Source organism: Lepisosteus platostomus, chromosome 12, assembly GCF_059453375.1.
Source record: "Lepisosteus platostomus isolate fLepPlt1 chromosome 12, fLepPlt1.hap1, whole genome shotgun sequence".
Classification (NCBI taxonomy): Eukaryota; Metazoa; Chordata; class Actinopteri; order Semionotiformes; family Lepisosteidae; genus Lepisosteus; species Lepisosteus platostomus.
In genome coordinates, this window is record NC_142622.1 from 3,365,114 (window position 1) to 3,386,843 (window position 21,730).

The 21,730-nt window shown below is 38.4% G+C and overlaps 1 protein-coding gene across 1 annotated transcript in view; it reads left to right on the forward strand.

The window, feature by feature from the left end:
- Window positions 1-21,730, forward strand: part of thsd7ab (thrombospondin, type I, domain containing 7Ab) — a 200,334-nt gene that overhangs the window by 93,843 nt on the left and 84,761 nt on the right. Inside the window, exon 4 of the mRNA XM_088600467.1 lies at window positions 18,701-19,526. Coding sequence (XP_088456593.1) covers window positions 18,701-19,526 — 826 coding nt within the window. The remainder of the gene's footprint in view (window positions 1-18,700; window positions 19,527-21,730) is intronic.

Here is a 21,730-nt window from a genome sequence, read left to right on the forward strand (position 1 = left end):
TGCAGTGCTATGATTGCACCGGTTATCTCAATAAAATGCCAGGGGTATTATCAGATCATTGTTACTGTACTGCAGGATTTAGAGCAATCCCTTGCTTCGTCTGCAGTTATAGCTTGTAGAGATAAAGAAATTTCCAATATATTATTAAAGAGTTTTACCAGTATTGGTGTACACTCTGCTCCTTTCATATACTGTAGTAGATTAGTGTTTATGTCTAGTAATAAAAACTCCCCACTTGGCACATTATTGTTGAAAAGCAATTACAACCAAAATGTTATTGGTAAGAATAGTGATATTTAGCATGCTAGGTAATAAGGAATTGTCTCTGTATATTAAATTTATAAATAATTCATATAAAGAAAATAATGAAATATGAGAAAAACTCAAGGTAGTGTTTTTTTTTAAATCACCCGATTAATTGTTTATATTTGTATGTACAATTTTGGAAGAAAAAAGGTAAAGCAAGGGAAAATATATTTTTTTAGTAATACAAAGTGGCCTTTCAGTTTTTAGTCATCACAGCTGGGGCAAGATTTTAATAAATGTTGTGAAAAAGTGAACAATGGTGGCACCTTATGAAGACATAGGAAGATGTAGAGGATAATTCTGGGATGAAAAAAACACACACACACACACACACACACACACACACACACACACACACACACACACACACACTTTCCTTCCGTCATACACACTTTCCTTCCGTCATGAGGATATTTAAACCTCCTCTCTAATTCTCTTCTGGCACAGATGTTTAGACTTCATCACTCGGGCAATGCGATGAGAATGACTTTGAAAATGAAGCTCTTAAAATGCACTTTCAGTTACTTTATGGTGATACAGTATGTCCTTTGTACAGCATTATCACCCCCATGAGAGATTCCCGCATCTTGATCCAAAGTCCACTAGTCCCTTCCTTTCACCCCAGCACCCTTTCTATTCTCAAGGTCATCAATCAAAACGTCTCTGTTTTACAGGACAGCCCATCAGCCGCAGTCTTTATTCCAGACCCGCCGATCATCTCTTATATCTGACCACCTGACCTGTGCAGTCTTCTTGTTCATAGTTCCTTTATCAGTTCACAGCCACCAGACACATTTTGTTGGCACAGAAATTGCAATTTATCGTCCACAAAACATTTATCCAGCAGCAAAAACAAGCAAGGCTCCACTCACCATTTCTTAAAACAACTGAATGCTAACTTGTTAATCTCACAATTACATGTACTCCAAATCTTAGAGACAGTACCCAGCCATTTACACTGGGGAAGCAAATGGAAGACTGGCCAAACATGTTTGCCTTTCCTGGCCATTATTACACTTTATTACCTTTCCAGCTGTGTCCTTTGACAGGAACTCAAAGAGTCCAAATCCCATCAGATATCAGAAGCCAGAATGACACTTAAAGTAAATGCACACCTTCTCCCAGCTCTCAGAGGCTATTTTCTTTTTGAGTCTCTCAATTAATTTGTGATTTTTTGCCTTTTATACTTGCCCTGGGATATGACAGTGACTGTAGGCCTTGCACATTCCACTTGCCAGATTCAAACCCCACAGAACATTTATGGGATGAGCTGGGATGATGTGTGGCATGTTGGACTCAGAGACCTTTGAACAGACACAATCTTGTCAAGGCAAGAGGAATGGGATTGAATAACACAAGACAGCTTCTGCATCTTGGTGCAAGACATCTGTCACAGATGTACAGCTTGCATTGTGTCTAATAGGGACTGTGCATGCTCCTTATCTTTGACTTTCACAGCAGATTATCTGTTAACCAGCCATGATGACAGTCAATATTAATCAGAATAATGAATTTGCACCTGTAAATATGGTTTCTCGGTATATGTATAGTACAATTTAAACATTGCAAAAATTAATCTTAGTAAAAAAAAAACATAAAGCCTTGCATTATGTCCAAAATTTGTGTGCAAGTTTTACAAAACCCATGAAAAACATTAACTTTAGACAGATTAAATAACACAAATTATGATGAGCCCACATTACATTACAAATAAATAATCACAAATTTGTCATTTTTGTATATGTATCCATCCAGAGCCAGAGCCTATCCTCACGAGCAACAGGCAAACGGCAGACTACATCCTGGACGAGACGCCTGTCCAACGCAGGACACACACAGACAGGCACACTCAAACCAGGGCCAATTTTCCTGGAAGTCAATTAATCTTTGGACTGAGGGAAAAAACAGAAGCACCTGGAGGCAACCCTGGAGAACATACAGCGCAAACTTCATGCCAGTAGCACCCCAGGGGTTGTACCTAGGACTCCAGTACTGTGAGGCAGCAATGCTAATCACTGAGCCACTATGCAAGCCCTGTCTTTTGTATATACTCAAAACTAAATCCATAAAGTTCACAAAGAATCAAGCTTCGTATTGTAATAATAAAAACATTTACCCATTAATTTCACCCTTTGCATTTAATTTTATAGTACTCAAGCACAAAAGCAATACAGTGATGTTTTCTGGGGGCATAATGCAGGATCTCAATGTGTTAGCAATATAAAGAAAAGCTAACAAAGCTGTATCTTTATTTGCTCAGCTGGCATCTCTTCTGGAACAAATTGTGAACAAAATTCCAGGCTAAATCCAATAATCCGAACTCCTTTAACTCCAGAAACTTAGTGACTAATGTCTTTTAACTGAAGGGCAACTATATGAAAATTTCACCCTACATCACCCTCCCTTTGACAAAATCCTCTAACACATCCTGTACTTACACAGTCCCTGAGGGATGTTCTTTTATTGAAGTATCTCTTGCTGTTGGAGCCAACAATGCGCAACATACAAGTGGCACATTAATATTTAGCACCACAAGTACTGAGTCTCGAGGGCGTTTCTTTTTTTCTTACTGGGATGTTTTGCCTTTCACCTGGTAGGAACGATTTATTCAGCGTTGTGTTTGATCCCACCTTTAAACATTCACAAGCTGTGCCACTGGCATGCTGGTACAGATACAGGAAGGTTAAAAACTCCTATTTTTACATCTTCTTGATATTCTTAATATGGGTTTCTTACAAAGTGTGTCCTTTTCTTCATGATCATGGCCAGTACATATGATAGCTCTGAAGTGCGTATCATATACGTGTAACTAAGGATAGCACTGTGTGCTCAACATAAAAATGTCACATGAAGTACATTTCTGGAGCTGAAGAGCACATGCATTGTAAAGAATATTCTCTTAGGCTGGGAGGAGAAATAAAAGAACACAATAGCTGCAATAGGGATGCAAGGGCTTTGTGCTTCCCAGCACTTATCTAGTATAAAGAGCTTTGTGTGTGCATGCTTCCTTTTCGATGGAGCCTTTGGTAGTACTGAAACTAACCTTTGTTTTTTCATGACAATGAAAGTTAAGTACTGTAAAAGTTAAGTACTGCAGTACTGAGAAGCAAAACGATAATCATTTTCTTTTTAGTCTCCCTGAATTTCATATGTAAATTAGCCCTGTAATAACTGCTTTTATGCCAGGTGCCTGATTGTGTGTTTCCTATTTAGGCATGACTACTGGTGTATGTTTGGAACTGAGGCTTTAATGTGAAGATTGCTATTTTCATACAAATCGCTAGAGATGTTTTGTATTCAAAATAGACAGTTATAAAAGAAGAATATGTTAGGGAAATAACAGAACCCACCCTTGGTCTAGGGTGGATGAAAATTCAGCCTTATCTTGGGCTTTATCTATTTGAGTGCTGGCACCCTTGAAGAATTCAAGGACAATATCTTCAATGAGAGACGTGGAAGTGGGAAAATGTATGTACTTAATACTGTGAAGCAAGCAAGAGAAAATATTCTTATCTCACGAATGGCTGCCACATGTTTGGTCCGTTATTGTGTTTCTGCTTCCTCCCAGTAGAGGTACAGGAAACACTTTGCTATTTATTTCCATAAAGTAACATGACATCACAGTTTATTTTCATAGTGAGCTATGACATTTCATCAGGTCGATGGTACAGTGAAGCAAATACAGATGACAGGCTGATTTTCAAACGTCTGTTTCTCTTCAGAACCAAGTTAAACTGAAGTGCCATCTGTATTACAGGACATTAAAGATTCCAAGGTATTGTAGAATGTTAAGCCCAGTGTTTTAGCCAAATCCATTACACACCATAAAATCTTTCCTGTGTAAATTCCCTAGCACAGAGTTGGATTAGAGTCTGTTTCCTTCTCCACCCCACCATTGAACTGTTTCTTTGGCCTGGATGTGGAGTGAAATGCCAAGGCAAAGTGAATGCCAGGGTGTCCCCTAGAGATGGCTGTGTTTCTTTGTGCGATTGTTGGTTTGGCCTTGGGTTATAGTAGCAGGTGCTTTGAGATTATTGACTGTGAGGAAAGGCGCAATACAAGTATAAACTGGCATTGCTTGTGACAAACAGAAACAGACACTGCATGAAACTTCAGCACTTTACGTCATTCATGAATCAGAATATGAAATGATTCATGCATCCATAAATCCCACGCCGATCATGCTGAAAATTAATCAATGAGCTGGCTCTCTTTTCATCAGTGGTCTAATTTCCTCTTTTAATTTATGTTCAGAGGTTTTATTGCATGCATATCTTTTATTTTGAGTAGCTGTAAAGGTGCTGTGGCGATCAGGTGCATTATGATACATTTAGGACAAAATTGTGAAAAACAAGAGCGGTTAATTCAAAGCTTAAAAGAGACAGCATTTCACTGCTCTGTCTATATCACCTTTCTTTTTCATTTCAGAGTGGAATTAACATCTACTTGTACTTTTTTCAGAGTGCACATGGAGTCTGCTCCCCACTCTTAGCTCTTTTTCTCTTTTTTAGCATTCTCTGACCTTTTAACATCCTTCAGCCAACACCTCTTTCAATACACCAGGGAAACGTTTGCCTCCAAATTAGCATACGAGCTAAGCTTTTCCATTTTGGGAAAGCTTTATAAGTGAGGAATTTCTGTGTCTCAAACAATTCAGGATGCTTTCAAACATGGAAACATAGCCCACTCATTTCTCTAGAAGAGTTGTATGTTGCCCTTGGCACAGAGCTACATAAAATCATCGCATTAGAGGCAAAATATCATTCTTGTATGCTACAAGAGCTACAATCACTAGCCATTCTTCAACTCAAGACTGCTGCAGCTGTGTCTTTTTCAGAAACAAGAGCTCAAAAGCAGCAGTGGCCGATCTTTTTGCAGACTGTACTTTGACAAGTCAGTGAAAAGAGCACAGCTCCACCCATTGAGCAGTAGTGCATTGCTGACCCCATTTACACATTGCTGAAAAGGGCAGCACCAACACGTTTTACCCAAAATATATTTTGTCACATCCTTGTATATTTTCATCGTAAATCCTCTTTCCAAACTTGGAAATATTCTTTCCAAATTTCCTAATTCCTAAAGACATTTATGACAATGGTTCTTTGCACTGTAAGGTTTATTGAAATGTCTTTTCTAGGATTAGTCTTGAGTGAAACTAATGGCAAAATAAAAATGTCACTGACTGTTGTTCAGCCTGATTTTTAAATCAGGTACACTTAATTATCCTTTCAAACTTTAGGTCCCAGTAATCTGTGCATCACCTCTGCAATGAATGTATTTCTTCATGTTAGAGTTCAGAAAAATCTCAAGGTCAGCTTAAGGACAGCTCCTCCATCAGTGTGTGTGCTTGCACATAAACCCTTCAAAGCACTTCGAGCTCATCAATCTTGTATTCATAACCGTCTGTCCTGGAGGCATCTTCTGTACAAAACTGCTGAATGCACTAAAACAATACACAACAGCTGAGGTTTTATTTTACCTCCCTCTGCACTTGGAATTGAATGTACAACAACAACAGCATCATCATCAACATCAGCCGTAAGAATAAAAAACATTATCACTCATTAATATCGATCAGTGTTTATGCTCTTTTAAAACATTGGTGTTATGTTGTACAGTATGTATTTTTATTTTGCCCATACAGTTTAATTGAGCTTCTATTATTGTTGTACCAGTCCACTGTTGTTTATTATCTTAAGATAATTAGATTTTGCCTGTCTCAAAACCAGATGGCATAAATGTTGAAGCATTCACATAGAAATTTCAGGTTGAAAGAGGAAGTCTCAGGTAAAAAGATCTGGGTTTGTAATTTGTATGTGGAGCAGGGGTCTATACTGTACAAGTCCATCTAATCTTCCAAGCTGGAAGTGCCCTGAAAGACAGGGTTATGATTTACTATTGCTGTACAGATTGGGTGAAGGTGACAACCATGTAATATGCTACCTGACCAGACTGAAATCAGTCACTTCAGCACATATGTTGAAGAAGCAAACAGTTTTTATGAAGCAACACAAAAAGGCAAGCAAGACCTTGGTGCTGGCAAGCGCACTGCTAAATTACAGTATATGGAATACTTAAAGAATGAAACAATGAAAAGTGCAGATCTTTTTATTTTGGGTTTTCTTGGGATAAAATTTACCATGCATACTAAGTGTACTAATTGCATTATGCCCTATATATCTCTCTCAATCCCTTCATGAATTCATTCCAGAGCTGCTTTTCTTGGTAGCTGTGTAATTACAGTATTGCTTAGACCTACTGTACAAACAATTCAGCAGAGTTGCAGTTACACATAAATAGAAACGATTCATCTTAGGAATTGCTTAGAATAGACTAAACACGTAGAGTTATGGTATTAAGTAAAACGAGAATAATTCTTTGCTCCTTAGAGATTCATCAGTTGAAACTACAGAGGTTTAAAAGAAGGCTAGAAATTAAACAGCTGCACAGGTTAAACATGCATCTACCATAGGCACAGGCTTCCTCAACTTCATTATGTCTGAACCCCATCATTATGAAGTCTATAAGTCAATTCCCTTACCTATTCCCAACCCTTACTGACTTAATCCTTTGTTTAGAATTGTTGCTGTTCATATTATCTCTTTCTCGATTTGTGTAGGTCATGTTGTCATGCAACCTCGAGTTAATTGCATTGTGCACTCATCCTTTACCGCAAAGACTTAATGCTATAAAATCAGTGGTGATTAAGTACACTAAGGAGTATACTTAACAGAAGACTCCTGCATCCCATGTTTGTGGATGTTTTCTATTGTTAGTCACTGCTCAGTATTTCCAAACTGTGAAATTAATCTGCCAGAGATACTTGCTTTCTGTGGCTCTGCAAATTGGGCTTTTAGCTGTCAGTATGAAGTTAGAGTTTATGAACCACCTAACTTTGTTAACCTCAACGCAGTGAAAGGTCTAAGAGCTTCAATTTGAAAGTAAATTGTTGTGAAAGAGCAGACTCTGAATCAGCAGCTCTTACTTGGGGAAGAGAAATTAAGTCCTACATTGACATTGAATCCAATATTAAATCAGGTCTTTTGTGTCACCCTAGCTATACATTGAAATATCGATTAAATCGGCACTTCAGTATAAATCAGTAAGAACAGTTTTTTTTAAAGAATAATTGAACAATGATAGGGATAGCAACAAATTCCACAAACAAAAATCCTGTGATGATGGTCAAAATGCCCAGTGTGAAATTCCACTCTGAGCTGAAAAAGGAAGGACAGCAGATATAACACTGTCAGGACAATCTGCCTCTTTATCAAGGAAAATTAAACCGGGCTAATATATTTAGAAAACAAAATACTTTATCTAAAGCCAGTAATAAAAATGAAGTAATACAGATATCATATTTCATCACTGATTATTCATAGAGCAATTGGCGTGGAGATATTGAATAAAATAAGTGCTCCTTGGTGGAGCAGTAGTTTATTCTGTTTCCTGCAGAGTTCAAATTCCATCCTCCAACCCTAATGACCCCTCCTGCTTATCAAGTTTAGACCAGACTTCAATCTTAAAATATCCATGTGTAACCAATTAATAAAATGACATATGAGTATCATTTTGATGAGCACCCTGTGATTGTTTGGGAGACAAATACAGTACAATATATTGCAACAACATAAAATCAGTCCAATTTTCTCCCACGTCCCCAATCCCCCAATGAATTATCTCTGTGCAGGTGGCACCCTCCTCCCTCCCCAACCACTGAGGATCACCTGAACAGACCCACATCCGGAACACAAACACACAGCAATACTCCTACTTCACATGACAAAAGGAATGTGTTGCTCCCAGAGACAGTCTGCACAGAGCAGACTTGGGGGCGTCAGTGAGACCTTTCAGGGCGCATCCCACAGTAGTGCAATTACTTACTTTACTTACTTTTACTGTATGTCCCATATAGGAAATGTACTCTGCAGGCAGGTAAAGGACATTACACAATACCCACAAACCCATGAACAAATATGAGACACACAAGTATGATCATTTTAGTCAAGTAAAATATACAATCAGTTGTCCAAAAGAAGCAGGTTAATAGCCATGGGGATAAAAGATAACAGCGGGTCCACTGATGGTCAGAATTGTTAGAAATATGGACATCTACCAGATGTGTATTCCTGTTCCAACCAGTGCAACTGCAGCCGGTTTACATATATGAGTATCGGAGACAGAGTTGCTACAGTGAGGAGTTCTTCCCCTTACATTTAATGTTTAATGAAGTGTTTAAGGGGTGAAATGGGAGCTATGTGCTCGAGGGAGCCCCGTAGCCATAGTCACATAACAACGTAGTTGAAAAGGATGTAAATAAATGCGATAAATATATCACATTTATAAATATATATCATATCATTCATATTAATATCATGAGAACAAAATAATGTTTTAAAACAATGTGTTTTTTCTGTCTTCTTCTTTTTTTATTACATTACTTTAATTGCAAATTCAATTTTTGTTTTCTGTCAGGTCATTACTTGAGTACACATCTTTTGCTTGCTGGTGAGGCGATGAAGTTCGTAAGGTGAAAATCTGCCTAAGCATTATTCGTGACATTTCAAGACATTGTGCACATGCCCGTGGGATGCAAGCCCAAGAATAAGAAAAGATCAAAGCAATGCAAAATCCTAAATTATGGCAAATTGAGAATATGCAGCCTCTACCTGGCTAATACAAAATGGGATGAATATTAGCAACGTACAAGCAATCCTTGGGGCCTGTCCTTCCTCTTGTCATGCTGGCTGCCGTCCCTGGCTGATTATCAGACACTATCAAGTTCAGCACTCTTTGCAACGTGACAATGAATTTGCACATCACTAGACTGCCATCACAACAGCAAAAAAACTGAGCAGACTTCTCACTTGACGATGTACCAAGGAAATGCCTCTGAGACAAATCCAGAGCCTTTGGTTTCAGGCAGTCCTTGGTGTCCCAAACTGAAAAAGTATACAGGAGGAATACGTCCAGACTCTTAATGAGGGGTGTTTTTGAGACAATCAGCAGCTTTAAATCAAATCGCTTGACATCGGCGTTCGTTTTCTCATTTATTTTCCATCTGGGCTCAACTCAATTACAACGAATGAGGACCATCATTACAGCTTTGCTGCCCTCCAAGTCTTGTGGCACAGTTTTAAAGTGAATTTTCCTGCACCATTTAATTGTCCAGCTCATCCTTTCCCACACAGAGCTAAATAATAAATGAGCAGAGGGTGTTCAGAGGACAGCTTCCCAGCATGAGCGCAATTTCATTCACACTTCAATTACTTAAAGACCAGGGGATCAGGTCTTGCAAATGTTTTCTCACAAAGAAAGCAGGCTTATAAAATAGCATTAATACTTCCTAAAACAATTACAGTGTACATTTTGAATGTGTTGCTAGTACTACAGAGAACAAATAATGCCAATAAACAAATTAACAGAGAGGCAGAAGAGGACTGTTAACACTGACATGACATGGAGCTCTGTGTAAATGGAAGCACAGGCTGGGATTAATTGCAGTGGTCAATGTGTGGTTACAGCAGAGGCTTGGCTCTCATGTTAGACGTATTGGATAATGGAACCTATCCAAGGTAGCGTTACCTGCTTTTCTAGGAACATAAGAAAGGTTTCAAGGGAGAGGAGGCCATCCAGCTCATGCAGTTTCATAACCCATCTCTAATTTATCCAAGCATCTGATCCAGACGTTGTACAGTCTGGATCTAATTATGGCTGGGTAGGTTGTTCTTGTTCTAGACTGTTGGCAACCCTTTGGGTAAAGAAGTGCCTCCTGGTCTCAGTTTTTCATGCATTTCCAATTGTGCCCTTGTGTTTCACTGCTTATTCTAAAGGACACCGCTGGGTTGTCTTTTTCAATGTCCTTGAGGATGTCGCATAATTGTATGAGGTCCCCTTGTAGTCTCCTCTGTTCATGACTAAAAACATGCAGTTCCTTCAGCCTGTCAACATAGGGCATTAAGCCCCAGAAAGCCTGTTATTTCACTGAGCAGTGTGAACAGGAATCTTTTCTCAAGAAAATATGTTAATTCTGACTTTTTTGTTTGCCTTTTTTCTTATGTCCTGAGCTGAGATGACATATTCCTGAATCCATTTTATTCTCATTTAATTTTGTACTTGATTTTTCTTTCAAGTTGATCCATAAAATCACCAAGCCCCCACAGAAGATGTTCCACTCAGACATTCTCCACTAATATATTTTAAGTTAATTCAAGCTCCTCTAAAGCTTGAGAAGTTGAGGCTTTGTAGTTTAAAAGAAAAGTATGTGGTATCATTAAAAACTAAAACAGAAATGTATTATGCTAAAAGGAAAACGACCATAAGAGCACTGCTTTGACTTGCTTCCTCAGAGTTGTTTGACTGGGATTTGGGTTTTTTCATGTCTTAATGTTTGCATACTGTGAATACAACACTGTAAGGTAAGGAATAAACATTCCCTGAAACTTTCCATCTATCTGGTTATAAGTTAAAATTTACCTGGATATATGCATATTCTTTTTAAGATTAGTAATCTATATATAGCCCCTTTAATGTAAAATCATTCCACAGAATCTTACATTAAATAGAGATATATAAAAATATTTTTTAAATACCAAACAGGAATAATTAGATAAGTAAGAAAAACATTTCTAAAAAGGGTGTTTCTTTTAACAGAACTCCATATTCTGTACACTATACAGGACCTTCTTTGGGTCTTTCGTTCTTAAAAAGAGCAGTCTAGTGACAGGCGGTAGAAGCAGACCATAATGGATGTGTCCATAACTGTCTCACGTTACCTGACTGTCACGCCCCACAAGCTGCATCACGATTGATGAAGTCTACAACCTATCACCTGGTGACATAGCACTTTCTTTTCTGGAGTCTCATCACCCTCACAGCAGCCCCTCAGCTCGTGTCACACAAGGGCACTGGACCACTTCATTGCCACGGGCGTTAGTTACCATGTCTTATATGCACTTTGCAGAACATCATTCTTCTGCTGATGCGGTGACAGCAGGACGTCGTATTTACTTTTTTATTTACAATCATTAGCACGTTTTAAAATACAAACAGAACAAGTTGCATTAAATGCTTAACTTTTTTATTTTAATTAACAAAGCCTGCATGTAACTCTGTCAGTCATCATGCATGTGCAGAATTAAAAGGAAAGAAAAGAATAGTGATAGTAAAGTGCTGTGCTCATAGTTCACTTCCATCGTGCTGCATGTATAGTACTGTTCTTGTTTTTTTTTTTCAGGAAATCTCAAGTTCTCTTCTCTCAAGGTGTCCCACATAGGTGTAAAATCTAGGACATCTATGGATTGAAACACAGGACAGAATGGTTTGAAGTATGTTTCAGTGTTAAAGTACATACTGTATTTTATGTACTTCAATCATAATCTACAGGATAAGGTGCTGGAAAGGTGTATGTAAGCTGTCAGTGGTCTGTAGCAGTATTACACTATGGCTGCAGGCACAAAACAAGTAATTATTTCAAAAAGCTTTTCCCTTCAAAGCATGCCTCACAATTATATACTGTGTTCTGCACCTCTTCTTTCCTATTTCTCTCTAGGCAGCTATTCAAAATTTAATGTAAACCCATGATTAAGAATGAATAAATTTTAATATTTTGGAGGAATGTTAGTAGGGAAGAGAAATGTGGTGATCTTAATGATGATTCATTATCTTTCCAAGCATTTGTATGTTTGTGTTTTTCAGTTCCGTGACTTTGAAAATCAAACACAGAGAAACAACTGAAAATCCCTTATGATTTTCAAATCTTATTAAGGTTTTTTCTTAAAAATGAAATGCTAGAAAATGTTTCACTTCTAGGCATAAACAGCCATAACTTAAACATCAGGCTGTTCTGGGGTCTAGCTGATCTCATCTGGAATATTTCCTGGAAGTTGTAAATAAGCATATTTATATGTTTAACCACTGAAGGAGCTTGCTTGGGCAGCCTGAGCCACAGTTTGGGTCTTTATCCAATTGACAACTGGGGACCCCCAGGTCAGTGGACTTTAGTTCACCAGTCTGTCCTGTAAACTAGCAGCTGTGTCATTGAAAACCGAAGAGTAACACTACAGTGCAAACATGTTTTTAACCCATATTAGTTTTGAGCAGTGAGACCCTTGATGAATTCAGGAAGAACAATGTGTTTGAGTGCCCACAATGTAAGTGTTGTATCCCGTTATACATCAGCTCACTCTGTGCCCATCATTTAAACCTTGTGTATCTATTTAAGGACTCCACCTTTGTCAGTCTAACGTTAGGTGCCACTTTTAAGCATGGCAGACAAACAGGAATTACTCCATTTGTTAGAGACAAAACAATAAATGATGCTGTATCTTAAAGCACACTGAATCTGCAGTGTTGACCAGCCATTCTTTAGTTCTAATAGATTTCTGTATGAGATCCTTCAGTGGTTTGCTGATAATGTCATTGCTGTCTTGTGGGCTGGTGTTCCCACATGCGAACATAATCCTTCAGGCGCTCTGTCAGAATGATGCATAATGCAGTCTTCTGTTATTCTTATCAGTTTTCACTATGGTATCAAGTTGAGGGTGCCACTTGTATGTTTTTCCAGTAAAAAAAAAACAGCCTCATGATTTTCAAATTAGCAATATTTTATCAGTCTTTGGCATATGTTCTCTCCATGCATGCATGGTCCTTATTCTCTTAAATGACATCGGCACAAGATGGATTGTATCTTAAGTATGCGAAAGCTATGCCACATGTGTTAGTTCTGTCAAATGACAGATGCCAGTAATTGTTTCTTAGATTTTAAAACCATTTTCTGTAACTCATAAAGCTAATTTCAAAATGCATTACAATATGTGGATAGATGAATTTACTATAACTTTTCTCAGAGTGTGGGATGCTTACATTGTTTTTTATAGGCATTGTATAAATCAGATATTTTATTGTAAATGAAGTACAAGACTTATTCAGAAAAATATCAAAGCCAGTTCTATGAACTTCTTAATATATTTATTGGAAAGTAAAGGCATTTCTCTCATTCCACAATCCTAACTGTGAACATGTAGATATAGATTGCTGATGTTTACTTCCCCAGCTATTATTATTACTGTTGTTACTGTTGCTGTTTGCTTGGCAGATGCCCTAACCTACAGTAAGTCATATCTAAAATGTACATGATCTAGTAAATATTCTTGATCAATTTTATAGGCACATTCAGACCTTCAGTTCAGGAGTTTCAGAGCAAGTTTAAATTATGAACTCTGTATCACCTGGAAAGACAGGTGATTTGACTTCCTGTCCAAACAATTTGTTCAATTAAGTAATTAAGTGCAAAGTTGGAATCCAGATATGAGAATGCTTAAGGACTGGAATTAGCCATCTCTCATTTAATACCAGGGAGTCCAAAGTGCTGTACATACAGTACATACTTGATTTAAACACTGATTTTGACCACAGCTGATTCTGCCACTTTACATACCTTAAAATGAACAGCATGTAATATGGAACAGCAGGGGATATGGAATACATTAAAGTGAACAGTGATTTAATAAGGCTCCGAGTCTCTATTGTGTATCAGGTTCTGTAGTAAATCATGTTCTTCAACCTTGTGGATTCAGTCTTGACCTTGAGAGCTCCTGTCTGGAAATTAAGAAAAACCCTTAATGGAGATCAATACAGTGATGCATGTGAACCCACACTGTCTGACTGAGCAAATAAAGGAGGAAGGCAGACAAATCCAGAGCTGATAAGCAAAGCCTAAGTAAATATTTTGTAAATATTCAAATGACAATTGAACACTGAAGAATGCCAAGGACATCAGGGGCACATCCTGTGGCCAAGAGCGTACATGCTTAGAAGAAAAATAAAAACAAAGTTCTAAAAAATAAATCACGGCAGATGCATGATTATATCATTTAGAATTATACTAATTTTTCTGCAATCAATATTATTGTTGTCCAATTATCGATTATCAACAACTGCTTAGTCAAATACAAGATTGCAGTGAACCTGTCCTGAATGGATAAGTGGTGCGAGGCAGGATTCACTCTGGACAGGATGCCAGTCCATTACAGGGCTCACACATGCTCACACACAGTACAGTATGCAGCAGAAAAGATAAGCGAACAGAAAAAAATAACATATAAATGCAAAGCAGAAGAATCTTAAGGCGGGAATCGAATTTAGAACCCACGAAAACCCACAGGAAAAACATATTTTGTTGCAACAAAATTTTACTTTCCAACCTTTTGCTGCAGAGCTCCAGATATTCCTGCAGATAGCTCTGCAACAATTAATTGTCAAATATATTATATTTCAAGGAATAAAGAGGTGGCATTACTTTCTGTTCATCACACATAATAATATTCCCTGTTTCGTTACTGATATCCCCTTTGCTACAAGCAAAGCAGTGGCATCTCAGATTAGTCTCGTTTACAGTACAGGGTGAGTGTTCCAGCAGACATATTTTTAGATTCTTGCTGGGAACTCTAGGGGGTGATTAGCCATTCTTGGAGAAAAGTGTCTGAAAAGAAGATAATATAATACACAGTATGCATTATTTATTATTTACTCTTACATTTATTTAATCTATAGTATCTAGAGATTTGACAGTCTTGTACCATTTCTTGTTAAAAAAGGTTTTTTACTTGATATTGAAAATATTGCGCTGTTGATCATGCAGAGGTAGTACTACTAATAACAATATTATTAACATACAATAAGAAATATGATTGAGATGTTTGAAATTCTGTGTGCATAGCACTAAAGCTTTTTTTCAGTTTATTGTGGAAGATAAAAGCATTGAAAAAATGTTTAAATGTCAAGGTGTGATGGTTGTGTGTGCCTGTGGTGTGCATGTTTCTTCCACATGTAAGAACAGTATTCATAATGCACACAATAGTACAGTGAAGACCTCATACATAAAACCCAAGCATTAGAAGTAAAATAACTTTGCATGAATTGTGTGTATTCTGACTAAACTTCAAATTATTTAATTTCTGACAGTTTTTATGTTAGCTATTTCATCTTAAACAGTGAATAACTGTTTAAAGTGTATGAACATTGGAATGTGCTTCAGGAATTGAGAACTGTAATTTAATAACTATTTTGCAGCCATAATAAACTTAAACCCAGCTATAAGAGGCAGAGTGTACATATTAAAACTGTTTTGCTGTTAATAATCCTGTGGTAGTATTACTATTGATAATAATGCAATATGTCAAAGTCTTTGTTGTAACAAACACGTGCTGTAACTCCAGCTTTATTCCAGCAAAGCTTAGAGTCCAACTGTATCTGGATCAACAACCCTGATTCTTTGGAGCTCCAACCCAGTTAATCCTATAGGTTACCTGTTTTTAAAGACAAACAACATTGGTACATTGCTGATGAATCAAACAAGTAATCTGTTCAATAAAGATAACTTAATTGTTCTTTTGGATCTCGGGACCGAGCCTTGAGGTCTGAGGGGTACTTAGACACATTGTACTAAGTCCGTAATGATCTCTAACTTGCTTGATCACCTGTAGAATTGATCACAAGTAAATTGGTCTATGGAAACTGGTGATTTAATGGTGTCCTACAAAACCTGCTGGATTAGGGCTCTCTTGAGGGAGCAGGGCTATAGATAAATATTCACCAAACAAGCCATCCGCTGGTCCTGCAATGACTGCACTGATAGGCTATTGAATAGAGCCTCTGGGTGTGTGGATCACAGGGCTGCACCACTGCCTCCTGGTCATGTACTGTAGGAGAAAAACACCATGATGTCACCCACCTGCTCTGTGTGCAGCAGAGCTCCAGGCTGGGCTTGTCTGAAATCACTTGTAGACAGGGTGGTGCCATGTTTGAGTTCTTCTGTTTTTCTTTCTGTTCGATTTTTGGCCTGTGGGTAGTCTTGTGTACACATCAAACAACAGGAAAAGTAATAAATAATGTTGTCCAGGTACCAAGAACATAGGCTTTAAAGTAGAGTCTCCAGGATCTTAGGTTTCATCAGCTGCTGTAATTAAGGATACTTGTGTAATATAATATGAGTAAAATATCTTATTTTGTGAAATGTTAATGTACTATATAATATTAGTAATAAAAGGGGTGGAAACTTGCTTTGTTTTGCTGAATTAGTTTATCTGAAACAGAGGATCTGTAATGCCTGGATAAAAAAGCATGACTTCATTCTTCAAGCTTCATAGCCATCTGTCTTTATTCCTAAAGGGATAATTTGAAATTTATGCTTTGGCTTAATGTTTTTTTTTTCTTTTTTAGTGGTTAAAGTTGCAGGTTTCTTTCTGTACCATCATTCTGTACCAGTGATTACCATCATTCTGTAATGATCCAGTGAAATGAGGTTCTGAAAGGATCTTTCAGAAACAATTATCCAGGGGTCATCATATTAAAATGAATTAGTATTCCAGGACTATGAAGCGGATTAATCGTGCATTAGTACTTTAGATAAATGTATATTTCTCTTCCTGAGCGCTATTTTCACACAACCTTCAAAGCAGAAACAAAAACACAATCACACGTACAATAAGTCATATTAGGTCTTGCAAAAATCACATTACAGTATATGAAAATATGGACAACACTACCTGTCAGAGGTAAAGTACTGTAGGTATGTCTGTGGAGTACAATTAAAGTTATTGAGGATTTGTTCTGGAAAAAAAGTGCTCTTAAGTCTATTCTCTACAATCAAAATAAAGTCTTCTACCATGCATTCATTAATCCTTCCCTATTCCCCCACATTCAAAGTGATTCACTCTCCACCCTTGCTTCTCGGCGTCCACAGAAATCACAATTGATCAGCCTTTGATTAATTTTTCATACCTGATCAAAACTCATCTGGTTAGACAGAAGCTGTCACAATTCATTTCTCAACTACATCCTTCAGCTTACCCAAAATGGCATTAATGTTTATTAATTCTCAGACAAGTAGTGTAACTTGTTAATTACGGTTATTTCCTAAATATGCTCTGCATCCAAACCAGGTGTTCAGTTCCTGTTTCATTTTTTGCACGTCACTTGTATTACTCTTTCAGTTTGTGCTGGCCTTTTTGTCTTCTAGCCAGATACACAAATACATTATTACCCTGAATTTTGTAATCTCAGTGGATCCCAAAGATTTACAGTAAATTCAGTCACCTCCTAAATTTACATATAGGAGACCATCCAATATTGAAGTGCAGCACCAATCTAAGGGACACAAAGTAGGTTATTATCCAGCAGTCTCCCAGTACACTGCAGGTAAAGAAGTGAAACAGTGTGAATAATCTTTGAAACAATGCAGTGGGACTGGTGCAGACAGATAACATCTCCTGTAGCATAGTGCCTTATATAGCATAGGCCTCGACTTGGAACCAGCACTCAATAACAAAACTCACACTTTTGTGAAATAATGACAGAAGACATTCTTTTTCTGTCATTCTTCTGCTACTGCATTGTTTGATTTTAGCGGGCTGGCAAGCTGCTCTTTGGTGAATGAGTGCCATTTTTATGAAAGCATGAGACTTTGCTTTAGATTAGATGCTTTTGCAATTGAGGGATCTTGTGGATGGTGCTTGGAAAATCCAGGGCTAGAGCTTCTTCCTCCGTACTGGGAATTTGCTAATTCACGTACCCCTTTGGTTAGCATACAGTAGGTTTAAAAAGCTGGGGTGCATCTTGTTTCGGTTTTGAAAGCACCTCTCATCCTTATTGTTTTTGTAATATCCTACATCCTAAGACAGGCGACAGTGGCATTTTTATACAAAACCCCAGCAGTTCCCGACACATTGTTTTGGGATCACCCAAGGCTGTCAGCCACATTGCGTCTTTATTTTTCTTTTAAATGTTCAAAATATTTTTGAAGTAGACAAAATTTTTTAGACAAGGCAAATATTTTCAGACACTTTTGAGACTCAGAGACGACTTTTCTTGCACTGACAGTTTGTGCAGGTTTCCATCTCGTTTCTTCTACTGTACTTTTCTTGTCTAATAGTGGAGGTTGATGTATTCTGAAGACTCACTGGTAATATTCCGGTGCCGGTTTGCTGTAAATCCATCTTGGCTTCCATTACCTTGCTTTAATTTTGACCAATAATTCCAATTCCATTAAAAAAAAACTCCACTTTTTTTAAGGAATGAATTCAGTGTTATTTGCACTTGGAAGCTTTTCTGACTTAAGCATAAAATTTGTTAAAAAATGGCTTCAGATTTTCAGTCTTTCTCAAGACACGAGCTGTTTGTGGAAAAAGCTTTGAGTGAGCATCTGTCCTCCTGGTCGATGAGCAGAAGAAAACATGACTGTCTTTTGTAATGAGCGAGGGTTTATTTTAGGGTTACGGTAGTGCTTAAAAATGTGCATCTTGTGATGAAAGCGCTCGAGGCCTCAAGGACACATTATCTGAAGTGGCTGAGAGGGGTTTATTTTCATGGCACTTCTTTCCTTTTGCCTTCACAGGGCCTTGGGGGCGGTGTATGGGAAGTGAGTGCGGGCCAGGCGGCAGCCAAAGCAGGGAGGTCTGGTGTGCTCACGTAGAAGGATGGACAACATTGGACACGAACTGTGTACAGGCTGAGAGGCCAGACAACCAGCAGAGCTGTTTTAGGGTGTGTGACTGGCACAGGGAGTTGTATGACTGGCACTTGGGCAAGTGGAATCAGTGCCTGCCTGTGGCACTGAGAAACTCTGGATCTTATAAATCCCCGGTGTGTGTGAAAGGAGAGGAGGGCATTCAGACCCGGGAGGTGGCCTGTGTTCAGAAGGCGAACGGCTCTCCCACCGAGGACGTCATTTGTGAATACTTCGAGCCAAAGCCTCGCCTCGAGCAGGCGTGCCTGATCCCCTGCCCTCGGGACTGCGTGGTGTCCGGGTTCTCCCCTTGGTCCGCCTGCTCCAGGACCTGCGGGATGGGGCTGCGGAATCGGGTCCGCAGGGTCCTGGCCCCGCCGCTGTACGGGGGCTCCGCCTGCCCGGACCTGACGGAGCTCGAGCCGTGCCGGTCCGGCGCCTGCGAGGCCGAGGAGAGCCCGTACAGCCTGAAGCTGGGGCCCTGGGGGAACTGCTCCCTCCCCCACTCCAGACAGGCCCGGCAGGCTGGGAAGCGCAGGAAGAGCAAGGCCAGGGAGAAGGCCGTGAAGGACCCCGAGACCCGGGAGCTCATCAAGAAAAAGAGGAACCGCAACCGGCTGAACAGGCAGGAGAGCAAATTCTGGGACCTGCAGGTCGGATACCAGGCGCGCGAGGTGGCCTGCACACACAAAAACGGGAAGCCTGCCGCTCTGAAGTAAGCGTCTCCTTACGTAATCATCCAGACATATACTGTACAGTACTTAGTCATTTCTTTCATTCTTCCATTTCATCATGAGCAGACCTTTTTTAATCTGTTCCGTAACCCACAAAGGATGTTTTTGGCTTGTTATTATGTAATTGAGACGAAAAAAAAAACAGGTTAACAGGCGACGTTAACAATAGAAGCAGGAGTGAGAGCTTAGGTGATATCATTCACCAGGAACACACAAATCACTTTAGGCATGCACAGTGATTTTTGTACTGTACTGTTCTGTGCTCGTACTGTACCAATATCACCCATGAATATCACTCATCATTGTTAGTTTCGATTTTTTCCATCCAATGGCAATCTGTTTTTTTGCTGATGAAGGAAACGGAAGTTTAAGGACATATAGGGAAATGATGGATCAGATCCATTCCCCTGTTGGTACTGCATTTGTTATATCCAGGTCAATTCTAAATCACACTATAGTCAGGCCAACATCATATTGTTAAAGCTTGCTACTGCAAGTAAGGATGTGGTTTGCGACTTATTTTACGGCTATAATACTTAAAATTAAAATATTTCACCAAAACCTTTCTATGACAGTGACCTCTCCCTTACGTTTCCAGATTTCAAATTTAGATTTCACCGTCTTAATCATTTTAGACTAATGCCATTGACCTTTACGAATGGAGGTAATTTTTTTACTGTAGGACTACGGTGCCAGAAAATCAGGGCATTCATTTAAGGTGCTGCTCATGAATGTAATGGTTAATAATAATACATCAAAGTCACAAAGTATTATGTGAAAAACATATTAAAACCATGCATTATGTTTGAAGTGCTATAAAATACAGTAAGTGTAGTGCAGAAAAAAATCATGCAGTTAAGGACAGCCTGGAAATGTGAGGATCCAGAAGACGTTGATACGGAACAAGATGTAATTTATTGTAGACAAAATATCTGTTCCCTTAATCTAAAGTGTCCTTTGGAGTAAAAAATGAATAAGAAAATGCAGACATTTTCTGTCAAAATAACTGACGCAAAATCCAAGGAAGTTAGAACCAAAACACAGTGATAAACCCCCAGGATATTTTACATATATATTTTTGTGCTGTCAGTGTTAGACGTGGAAAAATAGATGGTTATTAGTTTGGTCTTTGTCACTGCTCTACAAGCCTCACCCATCACAGCAACCGAGTGCTTCATGTTAAGATTGTACTTTGAGCGGTTGAAGTGACAACTTTATACTTAAAAGGACAACTCATAAAATTCTGTGACATTCACTGAATCATGACCAGTAGAATAAGCGTTTGTATAATTTAAATCCCTGCATATTAAATAGCATGTATAACGTAGCTAGTTAAAAAAAACAACAACAAGTTAATTTAACTTTTTTTTTTAAAGTAAAGTAAAAAAAAACATGTTTTATCAGTTATGTAGTTAATCAAATGTAGTTAATATTTATTAGTTCTTTCTTAGTGTGATACGATTTGGTAGAGGGAAATTTGCTAAGATTTCAAAAGCAGTATGAGAACCCCTTAGATCCCCACAGGATCATAAATATTAATATTCAGACTTATTTATTTCTTGTTTTGAAATATTCATAGTTGTTTATGCTACTTCAAAAAAAGTAGAGCAAACTGTGCTCTGAAGCTAAAGCTCACTGAATCTGGCCAACAATCCTTTGGATATTTATTATTCCTTTCTGATTGTTTTTACTGTTAAACCTTAAACACTGTACATTAATTAATCATCTTAGCTATATGATCATCAATACAGGCAGATTAATTTTAGCAATGGAATGGTAATACATTTAATTAATCTTCTGCCAAGGTATGACAGGCAGGGTATCATGCTGGCATAGTGGTTATCATTTCAGCCTTGCAGGGCTGTGATCCTGGGTTCAATTCCTAGGGTGCTACACTGTACCTGCATGGAGATTTTTCTATTTTACCTTTGTTTGTGTGGGTTTGCTCTGGGTGCTCTGATTTCCTCATGCAGTCAGAAGACAAGTGGTAGATGAATTGTCTTCTGGGAAAACCAGCCCTTATGTTTGAGTGTGTGTATTTGTATCTTTGTGTGCCCTGTGATGGACTAGCATTCCATCCAGGGTGTATCCTGCCTTGAGCCTGTTGCTTTTCGGGTGTCCCCTGTACAGCATAAAGCAGTTATAAATGGATTGGATGGTACGACAGCATATCTTTCCTTTTTTT